Source organism: Podarcis erhardii, assembly GCF_964252035.2.
Source record: "Podarcis erhardii genome assembly, chromosome: W".
Taxonomy (NCBI): domain Eukaryota; kingdom Metazoa; phylum Chordata; class Lepidosauria; order Squamata; family Lacertidae; genus Podarcis; species Podarcis erhardii.
In genome coordinates, this window is record NC_138506.1 from 9,145,218 (window position 1) to 9,171,717 (window position 26,500).

The window sequence follows — 26,500 nt, forward strand, 5'->3', positions numbered from 1 at the left end:
TTCTTAGCCACAGTTAAACCTGTCTCATTCTGAAACCCTTCTTTTTCCATTGATGTTAAATTTTTCTCTAAAACCTTAGTTTTTAGCTTGTTTAATTTGAATCCTGCCACATGACCAAATTCTTGATTCAGTTCTAAAACCCTTTTCGTACTAGATTCTGGCTCCTGTAATGTCAAAACCAGGTCATCTGCAAAAGCCTTCAATTTATATTGTTTGGCTCCGACCTGAATTCCTTTAATCAACCGATCCCTTCTAATCATGTTCAACAGCACCTCCAGGACCGAAATGAATAATAATGGAGAGATAGGGCAGCCCTGACGTGTTCCTTTTTCTATCTTAAATTCTTCTGTCACCACATTGTTAACTATCAATTTTGCTTTTTGTTCTGAATAGATTGCCTCTATTCCATTTTCAAACCCCTGTCCCACTCCCATTCCCTTAAGATTTTTCTTCATAAAGTTCCAAGAAATATTGTCAAAGGCCTTCTCCGCATCAATAAAAATTAATACTGCTTTTGTATTGATATTCATTTGCAGCAACTCCAAAATATCAATTATGTTTCTTGTATTATCAGACAAATGTCTGCCTGGTAGAAAGCCTGCCTGGTCCTTATGTATCACTTCAGTTAATACTCTTTTTAATCTATTAGCCAAAATATCTGCAAAAATTTTGTAATCCACATTTAAAAGGGAGATGGGACGGCAGTTCTTAAGTTGTGTCTTTTCAGATTCTGTTTTCGGTATAAGTGTGATGAAAGCTTCTTTCCACGACTCCGGTGCCTTCTTCCCCTCCATAATTTCATTACAGACCTCCTTCAATGGTTGAATTAAATAGTCTTTCAAAGTCCTGTAGTACTTGGAGGTTAGCCCATCCGGCCCTGGAGATTTGCCCAATTGCATATTCTGAATGGCACCTTCAATCTCCTGTTCTGTAATTTTATAGTTCAACATTATCTTATTTTCTTGAGATATTTTTTGTAATCCATTAGTTCTTAAAAATTGGTCTCTATCAGTCTCTTTCTGTGGCCCTTGAGTATAAAGTTGTTTAAAGTATCTCTGGAAGCACTTTCTAATCTCCACCGGATTCTGAATATTTTTCCCTTCAATCTCAAGATTTGTAATCGTATTTAACTTCTGTCTTTTTTTCAACTGCCACGCTAATAATTTTCCACATTTATTAGCTGACTCAAAAGTCTTTTGTCTCATTTGTTTAATTTTCCACTCTACTTCCTGATTTATCAGTTTCATATATTTTACTTGATATAACTTGATTTCTCTCAGAATCTCTTGTGACTTTGGTTTCGATCTTAATTTCTTCTCTCCCTCTTTTATTTTCTCCAAAATTTTGTCTTTTTTCTCATTTTGGGATCTCTTTTTTATTGCATTCTGTTGTATTAAGAACCCTCTCATGACCGCCTTGCTTGCGTCCCAGATTACTCTTTTTTCAACCGTGGTTTTCAAATTTACTTCAAAATAGTCTCTCAAGGTCTTTTGGGCCTTTTTGACAATCTCTTGATCTCTTAATAAGGTGTCATTCATCTTCCATCTGAAGGAACCGATAGGTGTTAGTTTCATTTCCATCTTTACGGCATTATGGTCGGAGCAAGTTTTTGGGCAGATTTCCACCTTTTTTGTCTTAGGTTCCAGTCCTCTAGTTATCCATATTTGGTCAATTCTAGTCCAAGTCATTTTGGCTTCAGAGAAGAACGTCCCTTCTCTACCTAGGGGATTTTTGGTTCTCCAAATGTCAATCAAATCCATATTGTCAGTCAGTTCAAAGAAAGTTTTCGGCAGTCTGCCCTCTTTTGTTACACTCTGTTTTTGTGCTTTATCCATATTCGTAGATACCACTCCGTTCATATCTCCCATCATAATGATGTTATTATAGTCCATATAATCCAACATTGTCTCATGCAACTTCTTGTAAAATTCCGATTTCCCCTCATTTGGTGCATAGATTCCTAAAATCAAAAATTTTTCTCCTTGGGTTTGAATTTCAATTGCTAAAATTCTTCCTTGCTCATCTTTAAAAAGAAATTTTGGTGATAGGCTTTCTTTTGCATAAATGACAACTCCTCTCTTAAAGGGAAGTTTTCCCTCTGCACATAATTGTTGCATTATAGGGAAGCATTGCATCGTTCTCTTTCTACACATAACTGTGGCCTTATGGGAAGCATTGCTTCTTTTCTCTTGCATTCTGGGAACTCTCGCTCATGATCTTTTCTCTGTTTCTGCACACACTGTACGAACCTGTTCCAAACACCAAGATATTCCCTCATCGCTCCGTTCACCTTAGGTTCATGTTGACCTGTTCTCCATGCATAGTCGACCACATCTATAGAACTTGATTATTGTATTCTTTCATGTTATGATCAATCATTAGTAATTGTTTCATGCCATATTAATCTTTAGTTAGGAGGTTTCATGCTTGTTTAGTCCCAACCTCGTTTCCCAGCCTTTAATCTACCGGTGATTAATGTTCACATGTAATTCCCACCCCTCACATGTAATTCCCGCCTTGCATTTGCATTAACCAATAAGCAACGAGTTTCTTTGTGTTTGTATCAACCAATCAGCCACAAGTACACCTGTGGCAATGTTTGTAATATTCAATAAAAGAGAGTTCCCGGGACTTTCCCGGCAGACGCCTCATGACACCCACTGCTCGTCTGTCGTGATTTTCATTCCTACACTCTCTTCTTTACTTTATCCGATGAAATAAATTCTTGGCCTAATCTTTTGTTAATTAACACTTTCCTGTGGAGCCTAATCACATGTGTTTCCTGTAGACAAATTAAGTCCAATTGCTCCTTTCTTAATAAATGAAAAATTTTCTTCCTTTTCTCAGGGGAGTTCAAACCATGAATATTCCAACTTAATAGCTGCAGGGACATGTTGAAGTAATTCTATTTTCCTCCTACTGCTCCCAGAAGTTCTTCCTCCTTTGACGGTGGTATCACTTTCCCAGGCTCGTCAAGTCCCAAGGGTGTACGTGCACAACTTAATGGTCCAGGTCCTAAGGCTCTTAGTTCTTCCTCAGTCTCTTTCTGAAGGTCTTCTCCGTGGTCACTCAAAATTTTTTCCTTATCTTCAACAGATTTAATTTTAACTTTTTTCCCTTTAAAAGTAAAGGATAGCCCCTGGGGGAACTCCCATCTAAAGACAATTCTGTTTCTTCTCAATAGTGTCACTAAATCTCCGTAGTTAGATCTGAGTTCAAGTAAGTGTTTCGGGATATCCTTGTAAATTTCCACCCTTGAATCTTTGATCTCTAAGGTCTTCTGGAAGTGCGCACTCAATATCTTATCTCTTCCTTCCTTCGTTCTGAGGGAGATCAAACAGTCTCTCGGCTTGATCTTCCTCCCTCCCTTTCCAAGTCTGAATGCACTTACAATCTTAAAGTCTTTATCCTCTTCAGAGACCAAAATTCTGCAAATTCCTGTGTCAAATACTCAATTAAGTCCTCCTTTTCAAGTTCTGGTACTGACCTAATTCTGAGGTTATTTTCCTTATTTTTTAATTCTATCATAGACAGAAGTGCTTGATGTTCACCAATCTGTTTATGCATAGGTTTAATTTCTTCTTGCACAGCCTCTACTTTCTGTTTGGCCTCCTCAGCCGTTTTGCGATTTAATGTAGTGTCTTCCAATAATTTCCCAATAGATTGAGCATTCAAACTAACTTGCTGAGTTAAATTATTAATACTAACTGTATTTTGGTCAATTTTAGTTGATTGTTCAGTCACTTGTTTGCTTAGGCCATCCAATTTTTCAAAAATTTTATTTAAAACTGAAGTAAAGTCCCCACCTGTGGCCATTCCTTCAAGCCTGGTTTGATCTAAATCTTCCTCTTGTGCCACAGGAACAGTGGGAACAGATGATCTGCGTAGCTGTGAAATTATACTAGGCTGCTGTGTTTTGGCTTTAGCTGATCTTGTCTTCCCACTCATCCCACTTCTGTCTATGCGCCAAGGTCAGTCCCACAGTCTGCTTTTCCCATGGAAAATCCCCAAGTCCAAAGATGGAAAAATCCCCCAGTAGTTGTACAGCTTAATGGAGACAATTGGAAATTGCAGAGTTTGGAGAAAATGAAGGATAAGGTGCGAGACTGGTTACATTACGCTCAGATTAAAGAAGTTTTTAAAAATGACAAAAAGTTAGGGTTCCAGGTGGAGAAATCGAAGTTAGAAACAGAATTGTTAGAACCAAAGACTAAGGTACTATCTAGAATGTATAACTTGCTGTTAAAACAGAATACACAAGACGAAATGGTTAAATCGGCTATGATAAAGTGGGCGCAGGACATTGGGAATAACATTATGTTTGAGGATTGGGAAAGGTTGTGGACCACTGGGCTGAACTTCACCGCATGTAATGCTCTGAAGGAAAATGTAATGAAAATGATATATAGATGGTACATGACCCCAGTTAAACTTGCCAAAATATACCATTTGTCTGATAATAAATGTTGGAAATGTAAAGAAAATGAAGGAACATTCTTTCACCTCTGGTGGACATGCCCTAAGGTGAGGGCCTTCTGGGAAATGATATATAATGAGCTGAAAAAGGTATTTAAGTATACCTTCACTAAGAAACCAGAGGCCTTCCTTCTGGGTATTGTCGGCCAGAAGGTGCTAAAGAAGGACCGAACATTTTTTATGTATGCAACAATGGCAGCAAGGATACTCATTGCAAAAAACTGGAAAACTCAAGATCTACCCACACTGGAAGAGTGGCAGATGCAGCTGATGGACTATATGCAACTGGCCGAGATGACTGGCAGAATCCGAGACCTGGGAGAAGAGAAGATGGAGGAAGACTGGAAGAAATTTAAGATGTATCTACAAAAACATTGTAATTTGGTTGAATGTTAAGAAGGATGCTAGATTATAAAAAATTGGCCACCACTAAATTAGATTTAAATTTGATGATAAGTGAGATTAAAGAAAATATAAAATTTTTTGGAAGAATTGCTAGATTATATTTGAATGAGTGGACATGAGATTGTAAACAAGTTGATAATTTGTTTGGAAAAAACTTTTAACGATGTAAATGGGAGCGGGAGACGTGAGGGAGTCCAAAGAAGTGATGAAACTATGTTTGTGACAGAAGCAAGATTGTTTATTATTTGTGCATTTATATTTAAAAACTTTAATAAATATTTATTAAAAAAAAAAAGTAGTTGTACAGCTTAAATACTCCACTAGAGGGACACTATGTTTCTCTTAAAAAGTCACAATTTATAAAGTCTCTCCCAAATTACAGAGTGTCCCTTAAAGATTTATAACAGTAACAGAAAACCTTCCAAGTTCTTTAGCTTTTGCAGAGTTAGTCACAAAAAAGTTACAATGTCTCCAAAAAGTGCGAGTTACAATATGACAGTTCAAGCAGCCTGTCAGTTCAGATAGTTTGGCAGCCCAATCGCAGGGAGTTCAAAGTATTTTTGTAAATCCACAAATGAGGAGGTAGTCAAGTTTCCCTCTTCCACCTCAAATTAGTTGAGGTGCAGTCTTCTATTTGATGTTCAGATTTAGTTCTTTTAAAGTCACAGTTTCCGAAGTATAGGTAAATTAGGCGTCGTTGCTTTAAATCTTTAAACAAAGCCAGGAGACGGACTTCCTGGTTGCGCCTCCCGCTTCAGTGCCAAATTAAACTGTATTTTCCAATTAATCCCAAGTTCAATAAACTTCACCTACTCACGGGTAGTTGTTTTTTAGCCGAATAGTCCCAGGAAAAAGGTCAGCGCTCACCGACAGCAGCTTTGCGGCTTCACCCCACAGAAAGAGCGATAGACTCACAGCACCGCTCCAACCCCGTCACGCTCCGGAGCCCCTTACGGGGTCCCTTTGCAGTTTTGGGGGGCGCTAATGGTGCCCGCCGAGTCCCACGGCCACAGGCTATCGCTACCTGTGGTTTTCCAGCAAGGGTCTCCGCTTCGCCGTAGCGGACGACCCGTTTCTGCAGAGCTTCCCCTTCACAGATAGAAGGGGACCGCCATTGCTGTTCGCGCCGCCTCCGGAAGTCCTGCAATCACTCTCAATCTGGGAAACAGCCAGGACCTCCGAGGCAGTCAAACTCTGTGCTGGAGACGCTGTCAGATGGGCTACTTTCAAAGCATTTCACATCTGACTTGCTGTCGTGTTGCCAGCCAATGTTACAATTTCCTCCAGAGAGACGGACAAGACGATCACGTCTATGGCCCTTGAATCATCGGCCCTCCATCTATTTGTCAGAGGAAATGGAGGGGCTTCAGAAACAGTGTGCCACACTCCAAACTGTCTCATCTGGCCCTCGCAGTACCTTGCCCAGGTCTAATAGTTGTGGCCATTAAGCTTTGGGCACGGAACCCCATCTTAGGCTTGTAAAAGCTCCATTTCAGCTCTTTACTTCAGCCATGAGCCTTATTCCCTTCAAAAGCTCCTTATCTTTGGCAGGTTGTAAATTACGAGGCCTGCTTGCTCTCTCTGCAAGCCTAATTAGTTGGCTCGGACTTCAAAGACTCTGTTGCGGCACAGAAAAGTCTCGCTTTTCTCCACATACCTCTCGCAGTCTTCAGCAGTCTTACTCTCCTGTAAGCACCGTGAATCTGGGCCCATAACCTGTTGTTGGGATACTGCCAGGGAGACGGAGGCATCAGGCAGCCTACACGTCGTCTCCAGACAATCACCGGTCTCCCGTGGAACTGTTGGGATATGAGTACAACGCAGCTGCAAATAAGCAGCTCAATGTTTACATCACATGATGTGGCTAGTCCTGGGAAAGAATGTACCAGGCAGTTCACAGGGATTTGTTCTGTGTGTAATATGAGACCTTCCTGTTGCGTGTGTGAAGGAAGTCTTAGTCAGTTGCTTGGAGGAGACTGAACTGAACGGACATGTTTTTGTACAGATGTAAAGTCAGAAATAAACCGTAGAAATGTAATAGACTTTCTGACTATCTTCTTTCCCCTGCTGGTATGCAAGGGGAGAAGGGGGCGTGCATCTTCCATGCTGGGGGATGTCGCCTATCAAGACCTCTCTGGACTGCCGTGATACCAGCCGGAGTAGGTCACCGGAGACAAGCCCCGGGAGCGAGCTGACAGACTGTTGGATTTTTACGCTTGTAGCTGAGAGCTGACACTTGGAATCAAGATGGATGCCAAGCAAGGGGCGGGTTTGCCTTATCCACCCCCCCCAACTAATGACAATTATTCCTCATGGTCTTTGAAAATGAAAGCCCTACTTCAGAGACAGAGAATATTTGGGGTGATTGAAAATCCCATCCCAGCAGCTCCCACAAGAGCTTGGAATGAACAGAATGTGAAGGCCAGGTCGGCTATCATCTTATGTGTTTCTGACCATCAACTTGTGCATATTGCGGATTTGGAATTCGCGCGCAAGATTGGCAAATGTTACGGCGAATTCATCAGAGAGATGCCGCTGGCACTGCGCTGCTGCATTTTGAGAAACTAACAAACATGAGACTGAAGCCTGATGGCGATGTGCAAGTGAATTTGACAGAGATGAAATTTCTACGCCAGCAGATGGCGCAAAGAAATTTTCCTCTTCAGGAAGAAATATTCTGTTTTATGATTATTAACAGCTTGAACCAGACTTACAAAACCGTTGCAAGTCAACTTGGTTCTCTACCTGCCGCGGATCTTACGGTGGAGAGAATTTGTTCCGTGGTTCTGAATGAGAGAGACCGACTTGCTGCAATAGCTGTTGCTGATGGGGGGAGTGAAGCTCGGAGTTCAAGCACCCCCACTGTTATTGCTACAGAGGAGCAGGCTGTAGCTTTGAACATTGTTCGTTCTTACAATTGTGGCCAGCCTGGGCATATTCAGAGGAACTGTAAAAGGCCACGTCAACAGAAAGGAGCCAAAGGGGGCTCTGCAAAGCCTGAGGCTTCAGGCAAGGGTCGTGCCAAGTCGCAGGCAAGACCAGCAAAGACTTTGATGTCGCCAAAAGCCACATCATTGGTAGAAAACGCGTTTATTATCGACGCTGGAGCGACCGAGCACCTCACGTCACGCCGGGAATTGTTTTCTACGTTTGAGAAGCAACGCTTCACTGTGATTCAAGCCAACGGTAAGGAGATGGAAGCTACCGGAATTGGAACTGTTTATCTGGAGAGTCTGAACTTGACTATAAGCAATGTTTATTATGTTCTGGACTTAAAGTTCAATTTGTTGAGTGTTTCTCAGATGACAAAAAAAGGGCTGATGTTGTCCTATGATAAGCAGAGTTGCAAAATCTTTAAAGACGGAGAGCTGTATCTTTTTGCCAGAGAGAAAGATGGACTGTATCTATTGATTTTTGATGAGAATGATTACAAAATGTGCACTGCATGTGAATCTAAAATGCTTTCTCTTGCAGGTGTATCGAAAGAAGCCACGGGAAGAAAGGCAACAAAGATTAACAGTGTTTTTCAGCGAGTGTATGCTGATGTAATTGGTCCTCTAGCACCATCTAGAGGCAATGCTAAATACTATCTTGTGTTTGTTGATCACTATTCTCAATATGTATGGATATATGTATTGCAATCACCAAAAGAAACCTTAGCAAGGTTTAAAAAGTTTTGTGATAAGGTTAAGACTGTTCATGATGCTAATATTGATTATGTTTTCACAGATGAAAAGCCAATTTTTCTTTCACAGGATTTTCAGGATTTCCTGGAGAAACGAGGGATAGAGCATAAGATTGCTGTATCTGAAGCTTCATGGAACAAGAGTGTGTATGTAAAGGTGAACAAAGAGTTGCAAAATGGCATGAGAGCACAATTGATGAGTTCACATTTGCCACATGAGTTCTGGGCTGAATCTTTATCCTCTTTTTGTCACACTTGGGTGAGAAGGGTTTCAAAAGGTATGGAAAGTTCTCCTTTTGAGAAGCTCTTCCACAGGAAACCTTCTGCAACACATTTTAAGGTTTTTGGATCTCACGTCCATACAGAAACTCCACAAGGGGTCAGAAATGCCAAAGGCATTGTTGTGGGTTATGAAAAGGGTCTCTACAGAGTAATTTTTTCTGAATCTGGTCAGGTGATTCTCACAAAATATCTAGAGAGCACTCCGAGATAGGAGAGAGAGGTTCTCCACACATTTCCCACTGATGACAATGCAGATGAGTACTCTGATACTGAGAGTGACAGAGAGAGCTCAGAGAGAGGGGTTCACACACAATGTCTAGTCCTTCACAGATTAAGACTGAACTAGAATTGACTGAACCACTGTTTACTGTTGGGAGTGGTTCTCCAAAATGTCCAGAGGAAGAACCAGTCAGCAAGGAAGATCTGCACCTCATACGCAGGTCTGAGAGAATGACAAAGGGCATACCACCCAAGAGGTATTCTCAAGAGTTTGCTAACTCAGCTGTTGCATGTGTTACTATTGTTGACAACTCAAGCCAGGTTAAAGGTATGTCTAAGTCAAAGACAAAGACACAACTGGGAGTTGCAAAACGTAACACTACCTTCCCTAGCCAAGGCAATGTAGAAGCACTCATTCCTTGGAAAACAGACAACCAGAGAGTTACACTGGTGAAACCAGTGGCGGGTAGTTCCAAAGGTGGAACTGAAACAACAGGGGATTGTTACGTGTATAACAACTGTTTGTTTTCTTCTCTGGATCAAGCTTTGTTCGCAGCTAACATTGAATCATATGGGGGAGTATGTTGGGATATGAGTACAACGCAGCTGCAAACAAGCAGCTCGATGTTTACATCACATGATGTGGCTAGTCCTGGGAAAGAATGTACCAGGCAGTTCACAGGGATTTGTTCTGTGTGTAATATGAGACCTTCCTGTTGCATGTGTGAAGGAAGTCTTAGTCAGTTGCTTGGAGGAGACTGAACTGAACGGACATGTTTTTGTACAGATGTAAAGTCAGAAATAAACCGTAGAAATGTAATAGACTTTCTGACTATCTTCTTTCTCCTGCTGGTATGCAAGGGGAGAAGGGGGCGTGCATCTTCCACGCTGGGGGATGTCGCCTATCAAGACCTCTCTGGACTGCCGTGATACCAGCCGGAGTAGGTCACCGGAGACAAGCCCCGGGAGCCTCAGAGAGGGGCCAGCCTCTCCCGAGGGGGCATGTTTTCCAACAGGAACAGCATCAGTCAATTAGCGACACGAGCCTCAGAGACATTCCAAGGCCTGTGCACACCCTTTCAGCAGAGTCTCCACAACGGAAGATGCAGACAGAAGAACATATTTACAGCTTTATTCAACGTAGATCAGAACAAAGGAAAAACATGACTGCTTGCCTCCGTGTCCAGGAAAACAGCCAGAACAAAAGCTATATACAAAACAGAAGTTCCCAGGGAAAGGGGAATGAAACGGAGGGGCCACTAGGGGCGCATTGGAAGATGGCCGACAATAACATCTCTCCGGCCCACACAAGGTAATTAAGAGGCTGTTATGGGAGTATGCAGCCTCCCTTGTTGCCCCAAGGGAATGGGGAACACTGCCCATGCCTGCTGTGCCCATAAATCACCCCCGGATTCGAAAGATGGGGGTGAGGGCACTAGGCAGAATGCCCTTGTGTGGACTCCGGCTCTCCTGGACGCTGTCTCTGATCGCGCACTAGCTGCAGCAAATTGGAAATAAACAATTAGAAAGAAGCAAATGCACATATTTCAAGTGAAGAACGGGAGTGAAGACTGCTAATTGAAGGGACCTCTGCGAAAGAAGAGCAACGGGTTGGATCAACAGGAATATATCATGAAGAATACATCAAAGGCTTGGAATGTTGGCAGCGGGACTGGATGGGGGGGGACTCTTTATTTTCTTCTATGTGATTAACCAATAACCCCTCCTCAAGATAGAACCGTTGCTTAACTGATCCAAGCAGGATGATTAAGAACTGTGTGGAAATGAATTCTAACCAAAAGTTTGCTTTACGGAGATTGAGAAAAGAACAAGAGCTTTTGGAATGATGCAGCAATAAAAAACAGAGTCGCCATGTTGGCTGGTTTTGTCGAAAGATTTACGACCGGGAGGAGGAATGGACTTGTTTTCATACTGGATTCCTAGCAAACCTCCTCAAAAGACTGAGAAGGGAGCGACAGACCAGTGAAGATTTACGACGGTAAGAGCGTTTTTATTTATGGAAGCGATGATATACGGAAGCCATCTGATATGGCTCTTGGATGAACGGAAAAAACCTACACAGGATTACAATTTGTCTTAACCCGCTTGTGGAGACCATCAGAGGTCACAAAGAGAAAGGAAAAATATATGAAAACAACAAGAAAGAAACAAGAAGAAAGGATTGGATAGAACTGTGAACATTATTTGGACAGATTTGTGGACTTGAAAGCAGCAGCAAGAAGATGATTGGATCCCCTTTGGAACTTGAAATATGGGTACCCCCAACAAAAATTTAAAATTTGGAATTTATTTGATTTGATTTGATTTGATTGGTCGGTTAATAAAAATTATTTTTTTAAAAAAGAGAGAGAGAGCTGGAATGAAACAGGCATGTGATACACAACAATCATGCCTGACCATTTAAGGTGGAATGGAACTATATCCTAACAGTTTCCTCCATTCTTTGATCCTTTGCTGGTGCCTTCCCTTCTTCAGCCTAGGCAGGGACAGGGAACATGTGGCCTTCCAGGTGCTGTTTGACTTCCGCTTCTGTCATCCCTAACCGTTTGCTTGGACTGATGGGAGTTGGGAGTCCAGCAACATCTGGAGGGCCACAGGTTCCCTGTCCTTGCCCTAATGGCAGCTCTGGGCAAGCAGTAGGCAGCAAGAGATGGGTGACTTTTGGCATACCTTGTGCCAGAATTCCAGCCATTCTCTGTGGGAGAAAAGAGCTTGCTGCTCCTGTGCCTCAGGAAGTTGGCCTCTCCCATCCTGAGAGTGGAGAGAGTGGGGAAATGAGAGGCAGTATGTATCTAAGACTGTTTGTACTCTCTGTTTAAATGTGGGAAAGAGGAACCCAGCATTTTTGCATCCATGCAGTCCAGAAGAGTTGAATTTTGTGCCTGCCAAAAGTAGCCTCCCCTCACCTGGTGCCTTCTAGATGCTGCATGGTCCCAGTTCCCATCAACCCCAGCCAGCACTGCTGACAGTCATGAGTAATGGGAGTTGTAGTCTAAAAACAACTGGAGGGCACCACATTGGAGAAGGTAGCTCTAAAGGACAAGGATTGAGCACTGTGCATAAGTTCCCTTATTATGCACAATTTATTCCACTGTTTGGGGTTTTTTTGTGTCTGTCATTTATTCTACCTTTGCTGATCCTGGGAGGGGCTGATGAGCCATGCACCCCAACCCCTGGAAATCTTACATTCCGACTTCTGAAACATCAGGAGACCCAGCTTACTTGCACTGCCAGATGCTTCTCTGCACCTAAAAAGGCTAGATGCATGGGGTTTTTCAAAACAGGAGCTGTCATTCTTGCAGAGCTACATTCCTTACCCAGCCTGAGCCGTCTGCACTCCTGTAGCATTGCAGCATAACACCACCCCATAGTGGTCTCTAAATTTCTATCGGCTTCTGCCAGGTGTTCCTCCAGGCATCTACATGCTGGGCTTCTTTTGCAGCCCGTGGTTGGGTTGCTATGGTGATGGCTGTCCAGCAAGTGAACTGGGCACAGGGAAGGCTAGGGAGCAAGCTTGTGTGTGCAGAGTTCTTTGAGCCCGTGGCATTTTCCCTCCCTCACTTCCCTCTCCATTTCCCATATCCCTTGTTTCAGAGGGGAAAGAGAAAATTGGCTGTGACCTTCTGCTCAACCCTCCCGGGAGCTCTGATCAGGAGGACAATGAGCAGGACTCGGTCCACCTCATATCTGAGTTCTCCAACAAGCCGTTGCTCCCCTGCTACAACCTGGAAGTGTCTGTCTCCCAGGGGTGAGTAATGGTGGCATCTCCTTGTTGGGAGAGCTTGGGGAGCTTTTGAGAACGGGCCAAATTGTACCACCCCACTACTCCCTGGGAGAAATAGGAGCCCTGAAGTCCGAAGGCCAGTGTCATTGGAAGGTGGTGAGCAGGAGGGAAGGAAGGACGGGTCTGTTGCAGACAACAGCTTTTGAGAGCCTTGGAGAAAGGATGAGGAGACATGCATTTGCTTGCAAGTCAGCTTTCCCTTTCCTTCTCCAGCTCACACAGGCACAGCAAGGTTTTGCCAGCTTCTCAAGGAGGGGAGGGGCATTCAGAGAGCCTGCTGTGACAAATGAGAGACTGGCAAACCATGACAAAATAACAGGCTTTGGGGGGGTATATGATGCCTATTCTGCATATTAAGCATGGAAGTGGTGGGAGCTCTGTGGTTCCAAAAGGATGGGGGTGAAGGCAGGCAGGGTCGTGGCCAAGATCCTGCATCTGCAAAAGCACCATTCCAAACTGCTGGTGCTGCAGTCTTTACAATGCTGTGACCTAGATAAAGGATGCAAAGGAAGCAGATCTCAGAATGTCTTGTGCTTTTGCATCATTGGTTCTGTTTTTTATTAGGCAGAAGCTGGGGGAGGGATGGGGGAGGGCTGCACAGCACAGAGACAAGCTACCCACTACCTGGCCCAAGTCCTGCCTCCCCCCTCCTCTGCCCAGCCAACTGCTGAGATGTCAGTAGGGATAGGCTGCAGTGTATTCAAGCATAATGGGCACCCATGAGGGTTAGAAGCATGGTGTTCAAAAACAAAGCACTACCATCCTTTTCACTTACTTGCACCAGGCAGTTGTAGCCGTGGGTGATGTGAGGTGGGTGCTAACGGCTGGGGAGAGAGGATGCGTGGAGTTGCAGCGCGAGCACTTTTTAAGCTAGCAGGACCAGTGGTCAGGGATGATGGGAATCTTAGCCCCAAAACAGCTGGATACCCACGTTTGGGGAAACACGGCACTAGAAGATAGGGCAGTTGCTCTGAGTACATTAGGGATGGGGAACATGTGGCCCCCTAGATGTCATTGAGCTCCAACTCCTGTTGGCCCCAGCCAGTTTGGCCAGTGGGAAGAATAATGGCAGTTGTGATCTAGCAACATATGGGGAAAATGGGCTTCCATCAAGATGGGATGGTGTCGCTTATGGGTAGGTTTCAACCCTTGCATTTCAGCTTTTAGAACTTTGAGTGTGGGGGTGGGAGGGGGAGAGTGAAATGGAGAACAGGGGAGGGATGGGCACAAAGAGCATGTCCCTACTGACCACCACGCTTCTCCCCTTTGCCCAGGCCCTGCAACTGGTTCCTCTTCTCGGACATGCTGAAGCGGCTGAAGCTCTCGTCCCGCATCTTCCAGGCCCGTTTCCCACACTTTGAGGTGACCACCCTGCCCAAGGTGGAGTTCCAGCACAGGTGTCGTTGAGCCAGGTGCTGGCCCCAAAAGAAATCCAGGAGCACATGGCGCCCCCCTTGGCTCTGGGTGCTGCAGAGACGGTGGAGCTGGTGCGCTACGAGCTGGAGCTGGCTCGGCTGCTGGGCTCGGAGGTGATGTTGGAGGCCTGGAGCAGCTGATGGGGGGCTGGGCATTCCCCTCTGTCGGCGTCGGACTGCACTGCAAGGCAATAATCTGGACCAAGGAGAGAAGGTGGCCTTCTCGCGGGCAGGGCTTCTGTCTGCCTGGTCCTTCCTGACGAACTGCAACGGGTGCTCACCGCCTGCCCTCCTACCTTCCCACCAACCCTGAGGGTAGGAAGCTGCTGTCCCCTGTGCCCTGGACTCTGCACTCGTTCACCTGCTGCAGGGCCTTGGTGGCTTGGAAACCTTTCCATGGAACTGCGTCTCTTTCCCCACCCCAAGCTCTTCGAGAGCATTTATTTAAATTAGTATTTAATTTGTGGTGTTCTTTTTCTTTTTTGTTCTTGCTAAGTCTGTATCACTGTGATTCGGGGGGGGGGGGAGTGGAGAGACAGGGGACAACTTCCTGCAGCCACCATCGCCTCTGGGATTCCCCTGAGTGACTAAGCTGGGCCTTCCTTTCTCCTGTCCTCCATGAAATAGCAAGAGGGAGGCTATTGTTTCTTCTCCCCCCTCTGTTTTAGAGACACCCAGCTTCTGTTGGGTGAGTAGGAGCCAACCTTCAGTTTCCACAATAAATTATTTGAGGGCCCGCCCCCCCCCAAAGTTGAGGAGCATAACCATTCAAATGGTGTGTGGTCATCACGTCTTGTGATCAGCTAAGCGATGCGACACCTGCCCCCCCCCCAGTACTTTATTCAAGTTGGCACCCCTGGTTGGGTGCATTTCCCTCCCTGCCCTTTTTTATCATATTATTTTGTTTCTGATGTCCAGCCAGCCACTTTTCGAAACAGAATGATTACACAGCCAAAGGCACCTGGTGGTCTCAGCTATTTTATTTGCACAGCCCCGACTCCCTCTTTATAATTTCATCTTTGTTCAATCAGTTCGGCTGGCAAGGCAGTACGGTCTTCAACGGGGTGGGGGCAGCAGAGAAAGAGAAAGAGAAAGAGAGAGAGAGAGAGAGAGAGAGAGAGAGAGAGAGAGAGAGAGATCATTTGGAGGGTAGGGGGGCAGGGTGTGGGGGTGTGCGGTACAGTTTTATTGTACAGGTGCTAACAAGGACTGGACAATCTCTTATTATTTTGGCTCTTCCCCTGCTCTGGGGAGGTAGTTTTGGGTGGTGACATTTTTGTTCTTTTGTGTTGTGTCCCCCCCCCCTTCCCACTCGGGGCGCTGCATTTCCTTGCACAGCTCCAAAATCAGTTTTCCAAGCAGGCTGCCTCTTCTGGCCCCCTTCCTTGGAAAAAGCAAACAGCGTTCCCTTCTCTCCGCCACCATCTCTCTCTTCCACCAAGGCTTTGGGGCATGTGCTGCAGCAGCTGCTGCTGCTTCTGATTTATTTTAAGCAACACTTTGGTGTCAAAAACACTTATGTACAGAAAAACCTGCATCAGCGCCTCAGTCTCCTGCCTCGTCTTTTGGGTCCGGCCTCTTACTTCTGAAGCCTGGTGGATAGGGCGGGGGGTGGGGGGGAAAGCAACCCCATCATAGAAGCACTTCTGCTCTGAGGGGAAAACGGGTGTTATCTATATGCCATAATGGCTGCCTCTTCCACCCATTTTTGGCAGTGAGTTGTGCAGACTAGAGAAGGCCGTTTACAACTTCCACTTGATGCTTACCTGTACAATAACAGTTGACTTTTGAAAACAGTTTCTTGCCATATCCCTCCCAGGACAAAGCAAGCTGTTGTTGGTTGGGGGAAGAGAGTGCTGGGCTCTTATTCCCAGTACGGGCTGGCCAGTAAACCAAGATCAGCAAGGAAGGGAGATGGATTTTGGCTCTGATACTGTTGTCCATCACCTAAACTGTTGAACACGAAGGCATCTTGAAGGACAGTTTTAATTTGAGAGCCTGCATTGTGTTTTTTGAAGGTGCATCATTTAAGCGACTTGCATTTTCCTGACTGGAATTCCCATTCCACTCACCCCTCAGCTAAAGCTGCTGTGATTCCAGTTGTGTAAAACAGGGTGTGAGGAAGTTGAAAGGGTCAGCCTCCACGTACACTTTCTCTCCCAGCTCTATCCAAACCTAATGTTCTAATTTCTTTAAAGGAGTCAAGTGCTCTGTTCACACAGCTGGTTTTTTAGGACTTAGCCCCCTTTACCTCCTCTTTAAACCAGGAGTGGGGAACGTGTGGCCCTCCAGATGTTGGGGAAACTCGGAACACCCCAGCCAGCATGGGCAATGGCCAAGGACTCTTGAGAGTCACAGGTTCCCTATACTCACTTTAAACAGTACCAGAGTATAATTATCTGCTGCAGAAAAATCTTAAGGCACTTTGCTGGGTTATCCCTCATACCATTCAGCTAAGGTGGGATTTGCTGCAGCAGCATCCTGTCTTTGCAAAAGTCTTCCCTGTCAGTGCTGCGCAAAGGGAAGGACTAGCTGCAGGGGGGCAGGCAGTCTGTTTAACATGGAAGGTTTTGTCCATGGACAGGAAACCTGTGGCCCTTTGGTTGCTGTGGGCGGACTTCAACTCCAAGCACTTCCAGCCAACTTACCCAATGGTCAGCAGCAGCTAAGGTGTCCACAGGTGTTTCCTATCTCCGATCAGCTCCATCATAGCTTAGCTGTACACAAGGTTTCTATTATTCCTGGGAGGAGGATTGGTTTGAAAAATCTGTCCTCCCTAGCTGGGATTATCTCCCACTTTGTCTTCAGCAGTTAGGTTGGCTTTCTAGTCAGGAGTGTTATGTGGGACTGTCGCCTCATTTCCCAGAATCTCCTGGCACGGGCAAAGAACTGAGGGTGGAAAGTCAAGGCACTCTTCTTTGATGCAGGTATTGGGCAGAAGGCACAGGCATTCCTGTGTTTTCCACTCCATCCTGAAGCCCACTCGGAAAGTAAAGTAATTACCTCGTTGCCCGTTACTACTCCTTTTCTCCAGCAAGAACTTGGGGTATCTCCTCCATCTTTTTTTGACAACAACCAACTTACAGTAGCAAGATTTCACTCCCTTGCTCTCCTACAGCAAGGGAAAGAGGTGGGTTCTCTCCTCAAAGCAGAGCTTTTACTGGCATATCAGGCTGCTTTCCTGGTGCAGAGAGGAATGCAGCAAGCTGGTGAATTTCTGGAACCCCCTGAATTGTGCCTGCTTTGTTTTGTGTTGCAAGTTGTCACTTATGATGCTGGGCTGGGCTCTAGGTGACTAGGGTTCATTCCTCTCCTGTGCCTGCTTTCCCTTTGACATGATACCTGTTCCCTACCCAAGCCTGGGGCATGGAATGCCTGGGTGAAAGGAGATGCTGTTCCAAACTCAAGTGGGATGCACACACAATCCTTGTTGGGCACAACTGTAGCTCCTGGGGGACAAATCTTGTCCTTTAATCTAGAAAAGCATTTATTGGCTATTCACTGGAACAAGGAGGCATGGTCCCTACTCTGTAAGGCAGGGATTGGAAACTTGTGACCTGGCCATACTGCCCAGGGCTGATAGGAGCCAGGAGTCCAACATATGGCCAGTCACAGGTTCCCCATTTCTGTTGGAAGAAAGGATATGCATGCCAGATGATAAACTGCCCAGTAACCTAATCATGGATGTGAGCCTCATTTAAATTTCTCCCTCCTAACTGCTTGGGATCCAAGCTGGGGCCTAGCATGAAGCTGTAGCCAATTATTATTACATGGTAGACTAGAATCCCCCAATTGTTTCTCATACAGAGCAGATGACTGGATTGGGTGGCTGCAAGGGTTGAGAGGGAATTCAAGGACGCCATGTGCCACCAGCAATGTAGAAGGAGGACACAAAAAATAAACCACTCCCCATGCCCCGTATCAGTCAATGAGCTGCACTGGTGTGTGACAGGCTCAAAGGGGGCATGGCTTGGCCTCACTGGTCAGTCTTCAGTATATGACAACAAACTATATATCTGGAGCCAGGTAAAAACGGGCCCTTGGGCAGCTGCAGTAGTTCACCTGAGCTCATGAAAATCCTTCATTTCATGGAACATTTCAAAATAAGGGTGTTGAACAGCAGACACTTAAGTGTAATCTTAAGAACTGAAATGTGAAATTGCTGATTGGCTACCAAAAGTATGCAACACCCTAAGATCAGCCTCTGTGCTTGAGGTCCTAAAGGTAACACCATTTTTTAAAAAAGATAATTGGGGAGCTGCCATGAAATTACAGGCCAGTTAGCTTAACATCTCTACTGGAAAAGCTATTGCAGAGCATTATTAGAGGTAGAATTACCAAGTGTACAAAAAAGAGAGCCTTGCTGAAAAATAACCAGCACGGTGTGTACATCTCAGAAACCTCCGTACAACTCACTCACTCCCCCTTTACAGCAACAACAGGAAGGTCTCAAGTTACACTGAGAACACAACCTTGAGAAGAGCGAAGAACATCCTGTCTCACACTCAGTAACATCAGATGAATCACATGATGCAAACAATGAGCTGCTGGTTCGCAGCTGGTTCGCACTCATATCCCAACACATCTTGCCTCCCATAGCAGTTATTTTAAGAGCGTCAATAAGTATATCTGCGGAGGTGCTGTGGTAGATACCGTATTTTCAAAACTTTTTGATACAGTTCCTCACCAAAGACTAATGAGTAAGCTTAGCAGTGATGAAATAAAGAGGATAAGGTCTTATGGATCAGCAGCTGTTCAACAATCAGGAAGCAAAGGGTAAGAATAAATGGGCTGTTCTCACAATGGAAGACTGTAAGTAGGGCCCCCCTAGGATCAGTACTGGGACTTGAGTTTTGAACTATTATACTAATAACCTGGAGTTAGGGATGAGCAGTGAGATGACCAAGTTTACAAATGGCACCAAATTGGTCAGGGCAGTAAGAACAAAAAGGATGTCTCCAAACTGGGTGAATGGGCATTCAAATGGCAAATTCTATTCAATGTAAGTAAGTGCAAAGTGATGTCCACTGAGGCAAAAAATCCTGGCTTCAACTGTACACTTAAAGGGGCCTGAGCGAGTGATAGACTGACCAGGAAAAAGGTATTGGAGACATTCAATGGAAGCATCAACTAGTGTGCCGCAGCTGTGGAGGTGAATACCATCTTATGGACCATTAAGAAAGGGATTGAAAACAACTGTCAGTATTGCAACACTACTATACAAATCTGTGGTGATACTGCACTTTGAATACTCTGTACAGATCTGGTCACTGTCCCTAAAAAATACATTGTAGAACTGGGAAAAGGTTCAGAAAAAGGCAAGCAAAACGATCATGGGACAGGAACAAATCCCCTCTAATGAAAGGATACATTTGTAATGCTGGAAAAAACAGTGTGTGTGGGAACATGTATACAATTATGCAAAATGTGAAGAAAGTGGGTAGGCATTTTCTCTCTTCTAATGCTACAAACACTTCCTCCAACCCAAGATGACTCTTCAAATTCATGAGGACTGAGTGTCCCACCCAAAGCCTCAGTCTGGGATGCATTTGGAAACCAGAGAGATGAAGGTCTAGGCACCAGGCTGCGTCAGCTCGTCTGCTTGTGTGCCCCCTCCCTGTCCTGCCCACCACAGTATATGTGAATGTTTGTAATGGCCCAAGACTTGGGCTCTCTTTGCACCATAAATAAAACCAGATTCTAAATAGCAATCAGGGCCGGTTTCCTGGCAACCTCCCTGCTGCTGATTGGACACTGGCAATGCTTTTCTTTCTTTCTAGAGAAATAGGTGCTGGTACTCACCATGAAGTTGTTACAATAAGTGTCACACTTTTTAAACAACAAAATGAGGTGCTGGTACTGCATACCCTTGAGTACCCCCTGGAAAAAAAGCACTGAGCAATGGTCGTGTGAAGGTTAAGGTTGGGCAGTCATGGTGTAAAACAAGCCACTCCTTTCTGACATCAGCCTTTGAGGGGAAACAACTGTGCTGGGTAGGAGTGAAAATCAGGAGCTTCAGAGACCAGCTGCAACAGCATAGGAAACTTCTGGTGCTGCATATGATGTTGGATTCCAACTCCCATCAGCCTCAGCCAGCATGGCCAATGGTAAGAGATGATCAGAGTTGGTAACAGCTAGAGAGCTGCTGGTTCCTCATCCCTATAGAAAAAAGACAGTCACGGAATTGAGAAATTGCACAAAACAAATGAAATACCGTGAAAATCCCTGAAACGAGAAGTAATCTACTAGAAATATTATCTTGTGGAAATAAACTAAATATTAAAAATCAAAAAGCTTAAGGAAAACATTAGAAAAACCTAAAACAGAACAAAGCCTTAACGGGATGCCGGCTACAAACCTCCTTTCACTGAACTATTCAGTTTCCTCAGAAGGAAATAGAAAAATCATAAACTTTAAATGATCAAAATTCAAAAAAGGGTAGAACCCCCCAAAATTCTGAAGTATTATAATCCTAGCTTGACCTAGGTAAAGCAAAGCGCAGTAATAAAGGATTGAGGACTCAACTGTGAAAATTCTAGTGCTGCTTTTACAAAAGGTTTAAAAACCTAAATGGCACAAATTCCAAAAAAAATTAAAAAAGGAACACAAGATAAGCTGTTTTAGATTTTAAACAAACTCAAGAACAGGGCTGAAAAGCTCCCATGGTCTAGATGTTACTGCTGATGTTAAAGACTGATACTGGGTGTTTCCAATCACAGGTTTATATAGTATAGGGTGAATTTTTTTTTTAAAGGGACAGGCCATCTTGTTAAAACAATGGTTGGGGTTGGTAAAGTTTGGAAAAAATGACTGAAAAACCTCAGGGTTTTGGAACTCAGAATGATCCCCAGGTTGACTGTCCTTCATGTAGCTTGTCTCCATGGGTGTTCTGACCCCTGCACAGTCAGACATCCTGAACTTCTCAAGCAACTGCTCAATCTTGCCTTTCTGGACCAAGGTTTTTGAGCTTAAAATGGTTTCCAAGCTCTTTGGCAAAACCTTGCACCTGTTTACCTGTCTGTGACACGTATAAGATGTCATCCACAAACACCAGGATCAACTCCTGTGTCTCTCCTGACCCCTTCAGGTATAGGCAGCTGTCTGCAAGACTCCTTTGGAAACCCATGCTTCCCAAAGCATCATTCAGACATATGTTCTAATTTCTGGCCAATTGTCTCAAGCCATAAATGGACTTGTGCAGCTTCCACACAACACCTGGCTCATTGCCCTCAAACCCTGGAGGAGGTAGCATGTACAGATCCTCCTTCAGGTCTGAGTTCAAATAAGCCACATCTACATCAAAGTGGTGCACTTGGTGCCCTCTTTGTGCAGCTACTGTTAAAAGCATGCACAGAGTTTCACTCCGAGAAGTATGAGCATACTTCAATGTAATGCAGCCCCCTCCTCTGCATGAACCCTCTGGCTACTAGCCTAGCCTTGTACTGTGGTTCTCCAGTCGCTGTGGGCTTAATCCTGTAAACCCAGCAACAGTTCACAGCCTGCTTGCCTGCTGGCAGCTTCGTGGTGGTGAACACACCTAAAGACCTCATTGAGTTCAACTCCTTTCCCATTGCCTCTTGCCATTTCCTGGCTTCTGCTTCAGGCAACTGTTGAACTTCCTCAAAACTCTCTGGTTCGCATTGCACCAAACCAACCCACACGCTAGTGACCTCGAACCTCTCAGGAGGTATCCCTTTAGTAGTGCGTGTGGAACATCTGAGCACTACCTCAGGTGCTCCCTCTGACCCACTGGGGCCAGCTAATGTGTCCTTGACATCAGAAGACTCCCCCTCTGACTTACTGCGTCTTTTGGCCTTCTGCACTAGTCTGATGGGAGATGAAGGCGTGCTCTTTTGCTCTAGCTTAATAGCCTGTGGAGATGCCTTTCCCTGTTCCTGCTCCTGGTCAGAGACCTGATCCTCAGCAGCAGATTCAGTGTCTACTTCTCCCTCCTCAGCAGAATCAAACAGACTCTCTGAGAGAATGTCAGGATTCCCATGGATCCGTGTCCACCCACTCTGCTCACAGTACTCAGCACTCCTGCTGGCTAGAATCCTGGACTGATCGCCTTCTGGATAGGCAAACCTCCACCCCTTTGTCCCAGGCTCATACCCACAAAAGATCATTTTCCGGGACCTTGGGTTGGGCCTTTGGCACAAGAACCCAAGCCTCGCATCCAAACACACAGAAGAAATACACCTTGGGCTTCTTACCGTGCATCAGGAAATAGGGCATGTTCCCTACAACAGAGCTATATGAGCGATTAATCGTAAAGTTCACCGATTTCCAAGCTTCCACCCAAAAGCGCTGGGGTAGGCGCTTTTGGGCGGAAGTAGAGCTTCAGCTGCCTCTTGTGGTGTTTTGTTCCTGCGTTCCGCAATGCCATTCTCCTGGGGAGAATAAGTGACCGTCAGCCTGTGACGTATCCCTTTCTGGCGGAAGAAACCCTGCAAAGCAGACCCAGTAAATTCTCCACCATGGTCACTTTGAAAGCTCTGTACACGTGTGGAAAATTGTAGTTCCACTGCCGCAATCCAGTCTCTGATCAGCAGCTCACCCTCACTCTTGTGTCTCAAGATGAACAGCCAACCATTTCAGGAAAAATCATCTGTCAGAGTGAGCGCAAATTTGGCCCCGCCCAGACTGGCCACTGGCATGGAGCCACATAGGTCTGCATGTACCAGTTCAAAAGGTTTTGTGGTCACTCTGTCAGACCTAGGATAACTGCACCTTTTTACCTTTACTCTTTTGCAAGCTCTGCAATCCAAGAATTTATCACATGCCTTTATTTTGCATCCCTCAATGCACTCTGGAAGCTTCTGGATGTACTTCCAGTTGCTGTGCGACATTCTCCTGTGCCACAGATGCTGACACATATTGTGTGTGGGAACATTAGCACATTGGGCCTGTGCTGTCTCAGTGTCACCCCTACCTGCTGGAGGTGCTTCCAGAACATAGAGCCTGTTCTGACATTCAACACTGACCAGATGCTTCCCACCCCTGGAAATAGAACAGACATCATTTTCAAAGCTAACCTTATAGCCATCCTTTGCAAGAGCAGAAACAGATAGCAAACAACATTGCATTCCTGAAGAAGAAGAAGAGTTTGGATTTGATATCCCGCCTTTCACTCCCCTTCAGGAGTCTCAAAGTGGCTAACATTCTCCTTTCCCTTCCTCCCCCACAACAAACACTCTGTGAGGTGAGTGGGGCTGAGAGACTTCAAAGAAGTGCGACTAGCCCAAGGTCACCCAGCAGCTGCATGTGGAGGAGCGGAGACGCGAACCCGGATTACGAGACTACCACTCTTAACCACTACACCACACTGGCTCTCATTCCTGGCACAGCATACACTTCCAGCTCTTCCTGTAGGAAAGAAACATAGACATTTCCAACAGTAGTCAACTGCCTCTGTGTCCCATCTGCAAGTGTGACTGCTTTTCCAGTTGAAACAGCTCTGCAGTTCCACATTTGGCTGCTAGATGGCAGCAGATGATGACTGGCACCAGAGTCGATGATCTAACGCAGCATGCTGACCTCACTGGAGCTGTCTTTGACTGTTGCCGTGGAAGTAGCAAGATGATAAGAAGTGCTGTCCCTCTCACTTCCTTTGTCATGTCCTCCCTTCGTGTTCCCACATTGGGCTCCCCTTCTAATCTGGTTGCCATGGGGACCTGGCTGGCTGCCATGGGAAATGACCTTGGAAGCATCCTGTGTAGCCTCCTTGGCTCTCCTCGGGCAGGAGCGACACAGGTGCTGGTCAGAACCGCATACAAAGCAACGACGAAAAGAAAAAGCTTGCATTGTGCCTTCTGTCTTTACTGCCCCCACCCCTCTTGCTGGCAGCTCTCCTTGAAGCTGTACTGCTTCTGGGGACGTGGCCTTTGGCTCCTGCTGTGGTTCCTTGGTGAACCCTCTCTAGCTCTTGCCAAACAGCCTGGGCATTCTCAAGACCCTCAACAAGTGGCAACTGTGAGCCATCCAAACTGAGCACTATAGATCCCAGGGCTTTCTGATCCTTCCTCTGTGAGGCATATGCTGCTGCAACTACTGCTGCTGCATCTCCGTCTGCAGCTTGCAATGGGGCTCCTTGCGTGGCCTCCCACAGACCTTTGGCTATTAGCCAGGCCTTGACATTCCGGGACCATTCCTCCCAGTTATGTCCATTGAGTCTCTCAAAAGGGACTGTGAAGGACTCTTGGCCTTCCGCCATCTTCTCCCCCGGGGCTTAGCCTACTCACGTTCCAGTAGCTCCTGGCAGCTGGTCCTGAAGATGAGGCCTTCTCACCAGCTTCACTGCCTCAAGCCTTAGGCAGGAGCTCCAGCTGGCCTTGCTGCACCCCCACACATAGGCACGACGTGGCAGCTCCCATAACCTCTTAAGTTAGAGTAGCATCTGGCACACTTCCTTGTGCCTCTGAGCCTTAAGACTTTTTCCTGGCTCCAAGCAGAGTATCGCAGCAGCAGTGTGTGCCTTGTGTAGGTGCAATAAATCACAGTCCGTACACAAGCTTCTTTCTAATCTAAAGAGGCTTTAATGAACAGCATAGCACAATAAATCAGCTGGGAGATTGAGCAGCCATCCTCCCGGTTCATCAGCGAAAAAGCGAAAGTAACTCACACACAAAGAAAGATTCCCGTATGTGAAAAAAAGCCATACCTCAGTAGGCTGGACGATACACAGAACTGTTTAACTCTGTAAGTTCTGATTCTCCTCACACCTTTCATAACAAATGGAGTTCCTAGCAAACACTGGCTCCCCTCTTTTGCAGTTTCCTCGTGAAAGGAAGCTTACTTGGGAGTAAATTTACCTGTTAAGGCACAGAAGTAAGGGGGGGGACTGAAAGAGACTGAAACGGAGGAGGGGGCATTTTCCAAGAAAAGAGGCCAGGAAATCCTGGATGATCTTACAGAGCCTTACAATATCAGGAGCCTTACAATAACCCTTCTGAGGGACCATCGGCTGGGTGAGGACTGCAGGGCCTGCTCCCTTCCAGGGCCTTTTCCAACTGGCCCAGGGGGCGTGGCCCAGGAACAAACTTTTGGAACAAACTCTTGGGGAAGGGTGGGAAGTGTTCTGCCATTGCTTCCCTGTTCCAGGTGGTTAATGTGCTTTAAAATGTCCTCAAGCAGTCGGTGGCAATTTAAATTTGTTTTTCTTTTTTTCTTTTTTTCCATTGTTGGGGGTGGGTGGGATGGATATTTGGTTGGGCATTAATTTTAGTATAATTGTTCTGTTCCTTTTTGTTGTTGTTGTTGTTGTTTTATTGGTTCTGTATAGTTTGTGTTTTGTTTTTAAGGGGCGGGATCAGGGCTGCCTGGGAGTGGGGCCCCAGCCAACACAATGGCTGGGACAAGTTCCACAGGGGGGGAAGCACTGGGACATCCGATCTCAGTGATCATGGGCAGGAGGCAGAGTTACGCTAAGACCAGACCCTGTCATTACCGAGGAGGCAGGTTTAGTCGTTGTTTGAAGACTATCCCTGCCTCCGGGTCTGGCCTTGACCGGATGGATACTGGAATCAACAGGGGAAACCTACATGACCTGAAGGTGTTGCTGTGTAATGCCAGGTCAATGATGAATAAAACCACTGCCATCCACGACCTGATTGTGGATGGAGGATTTCACCTGGCATGTGTGACAGAGACCTGGTTGGAGGAAGCAGATGGGCCTGTCCTTGCCGCTGCTTGCCCACCAGGTTTCTCTTACGCACAGCAACCCAGGTCATGTGGGCGGGGAGGGGGGGTTGCAGTGATTTTTAGGAAGTCACTAGCTTGCACCAGGCGTCCTACTGAGAAGACCCAGTTCTCTGAGTGCATGTTCTGGAAGTTGGGCAATAGGGGCAGTACAGGATTCCTTTTGGTGTACCGACCTCCCCACTGCACCAAGGATTCCCTGTCTGAGCTGCTTCAGGTCGTGGCGGATTTTCTCCTGGAGACACCGAGTTTGGTTGTCCTAGGGGATTTTAACATCCCTGCCGACACGACCTTACCAGGGGCTGCTCGGGACTTCGTGGAAAGCATGGCCTCCATGGGGCTGTCCCTGAATAAGTTTGGCCCAACTCATAGTCATGGACATGCCTTAGACCTGGTGTTCACCTCTAGTGACGTGGGTGATCTGACACTAAGTAAAAGTGAAACAAAAGAAGTGCCATGGTCAGATCACTTCCTGGTGCAACTGGACTTCTCCGCGACCCTTCCCCTCTGCAGGGA

At 45.8% G+C, this 26,500-nt stretch overlaps 1 protein-coding gene across 1 annotated transcript in view; it reads left to right on the top strand.

The window, feature by feature from the left end:
- The window catches only part of LOC309333254 (BCL-6 corepressor-like protein 1), a 120,978-nt gene extending 105,601 nt beyond the window's left edge, over positions 1–15,377 (top strand). The window contains 3 exon segments of the mRNA XM_081846676.1: positions 12,683–12,836; positions 14,147–14,262; positions 14,265–15,377. Of these exon segments, the coding sequence (XP_081702802.1) occupies positions 12,683–12,836; positions 14,147–14,262; positions 14,265–14,428 (434 nt within the window). The 3' untranslated portion in view covers positions 14,429–15,377.
- The last annotated feature ends 11,123 nt before the right edge of the window (positions 15,378–26,500 follow it).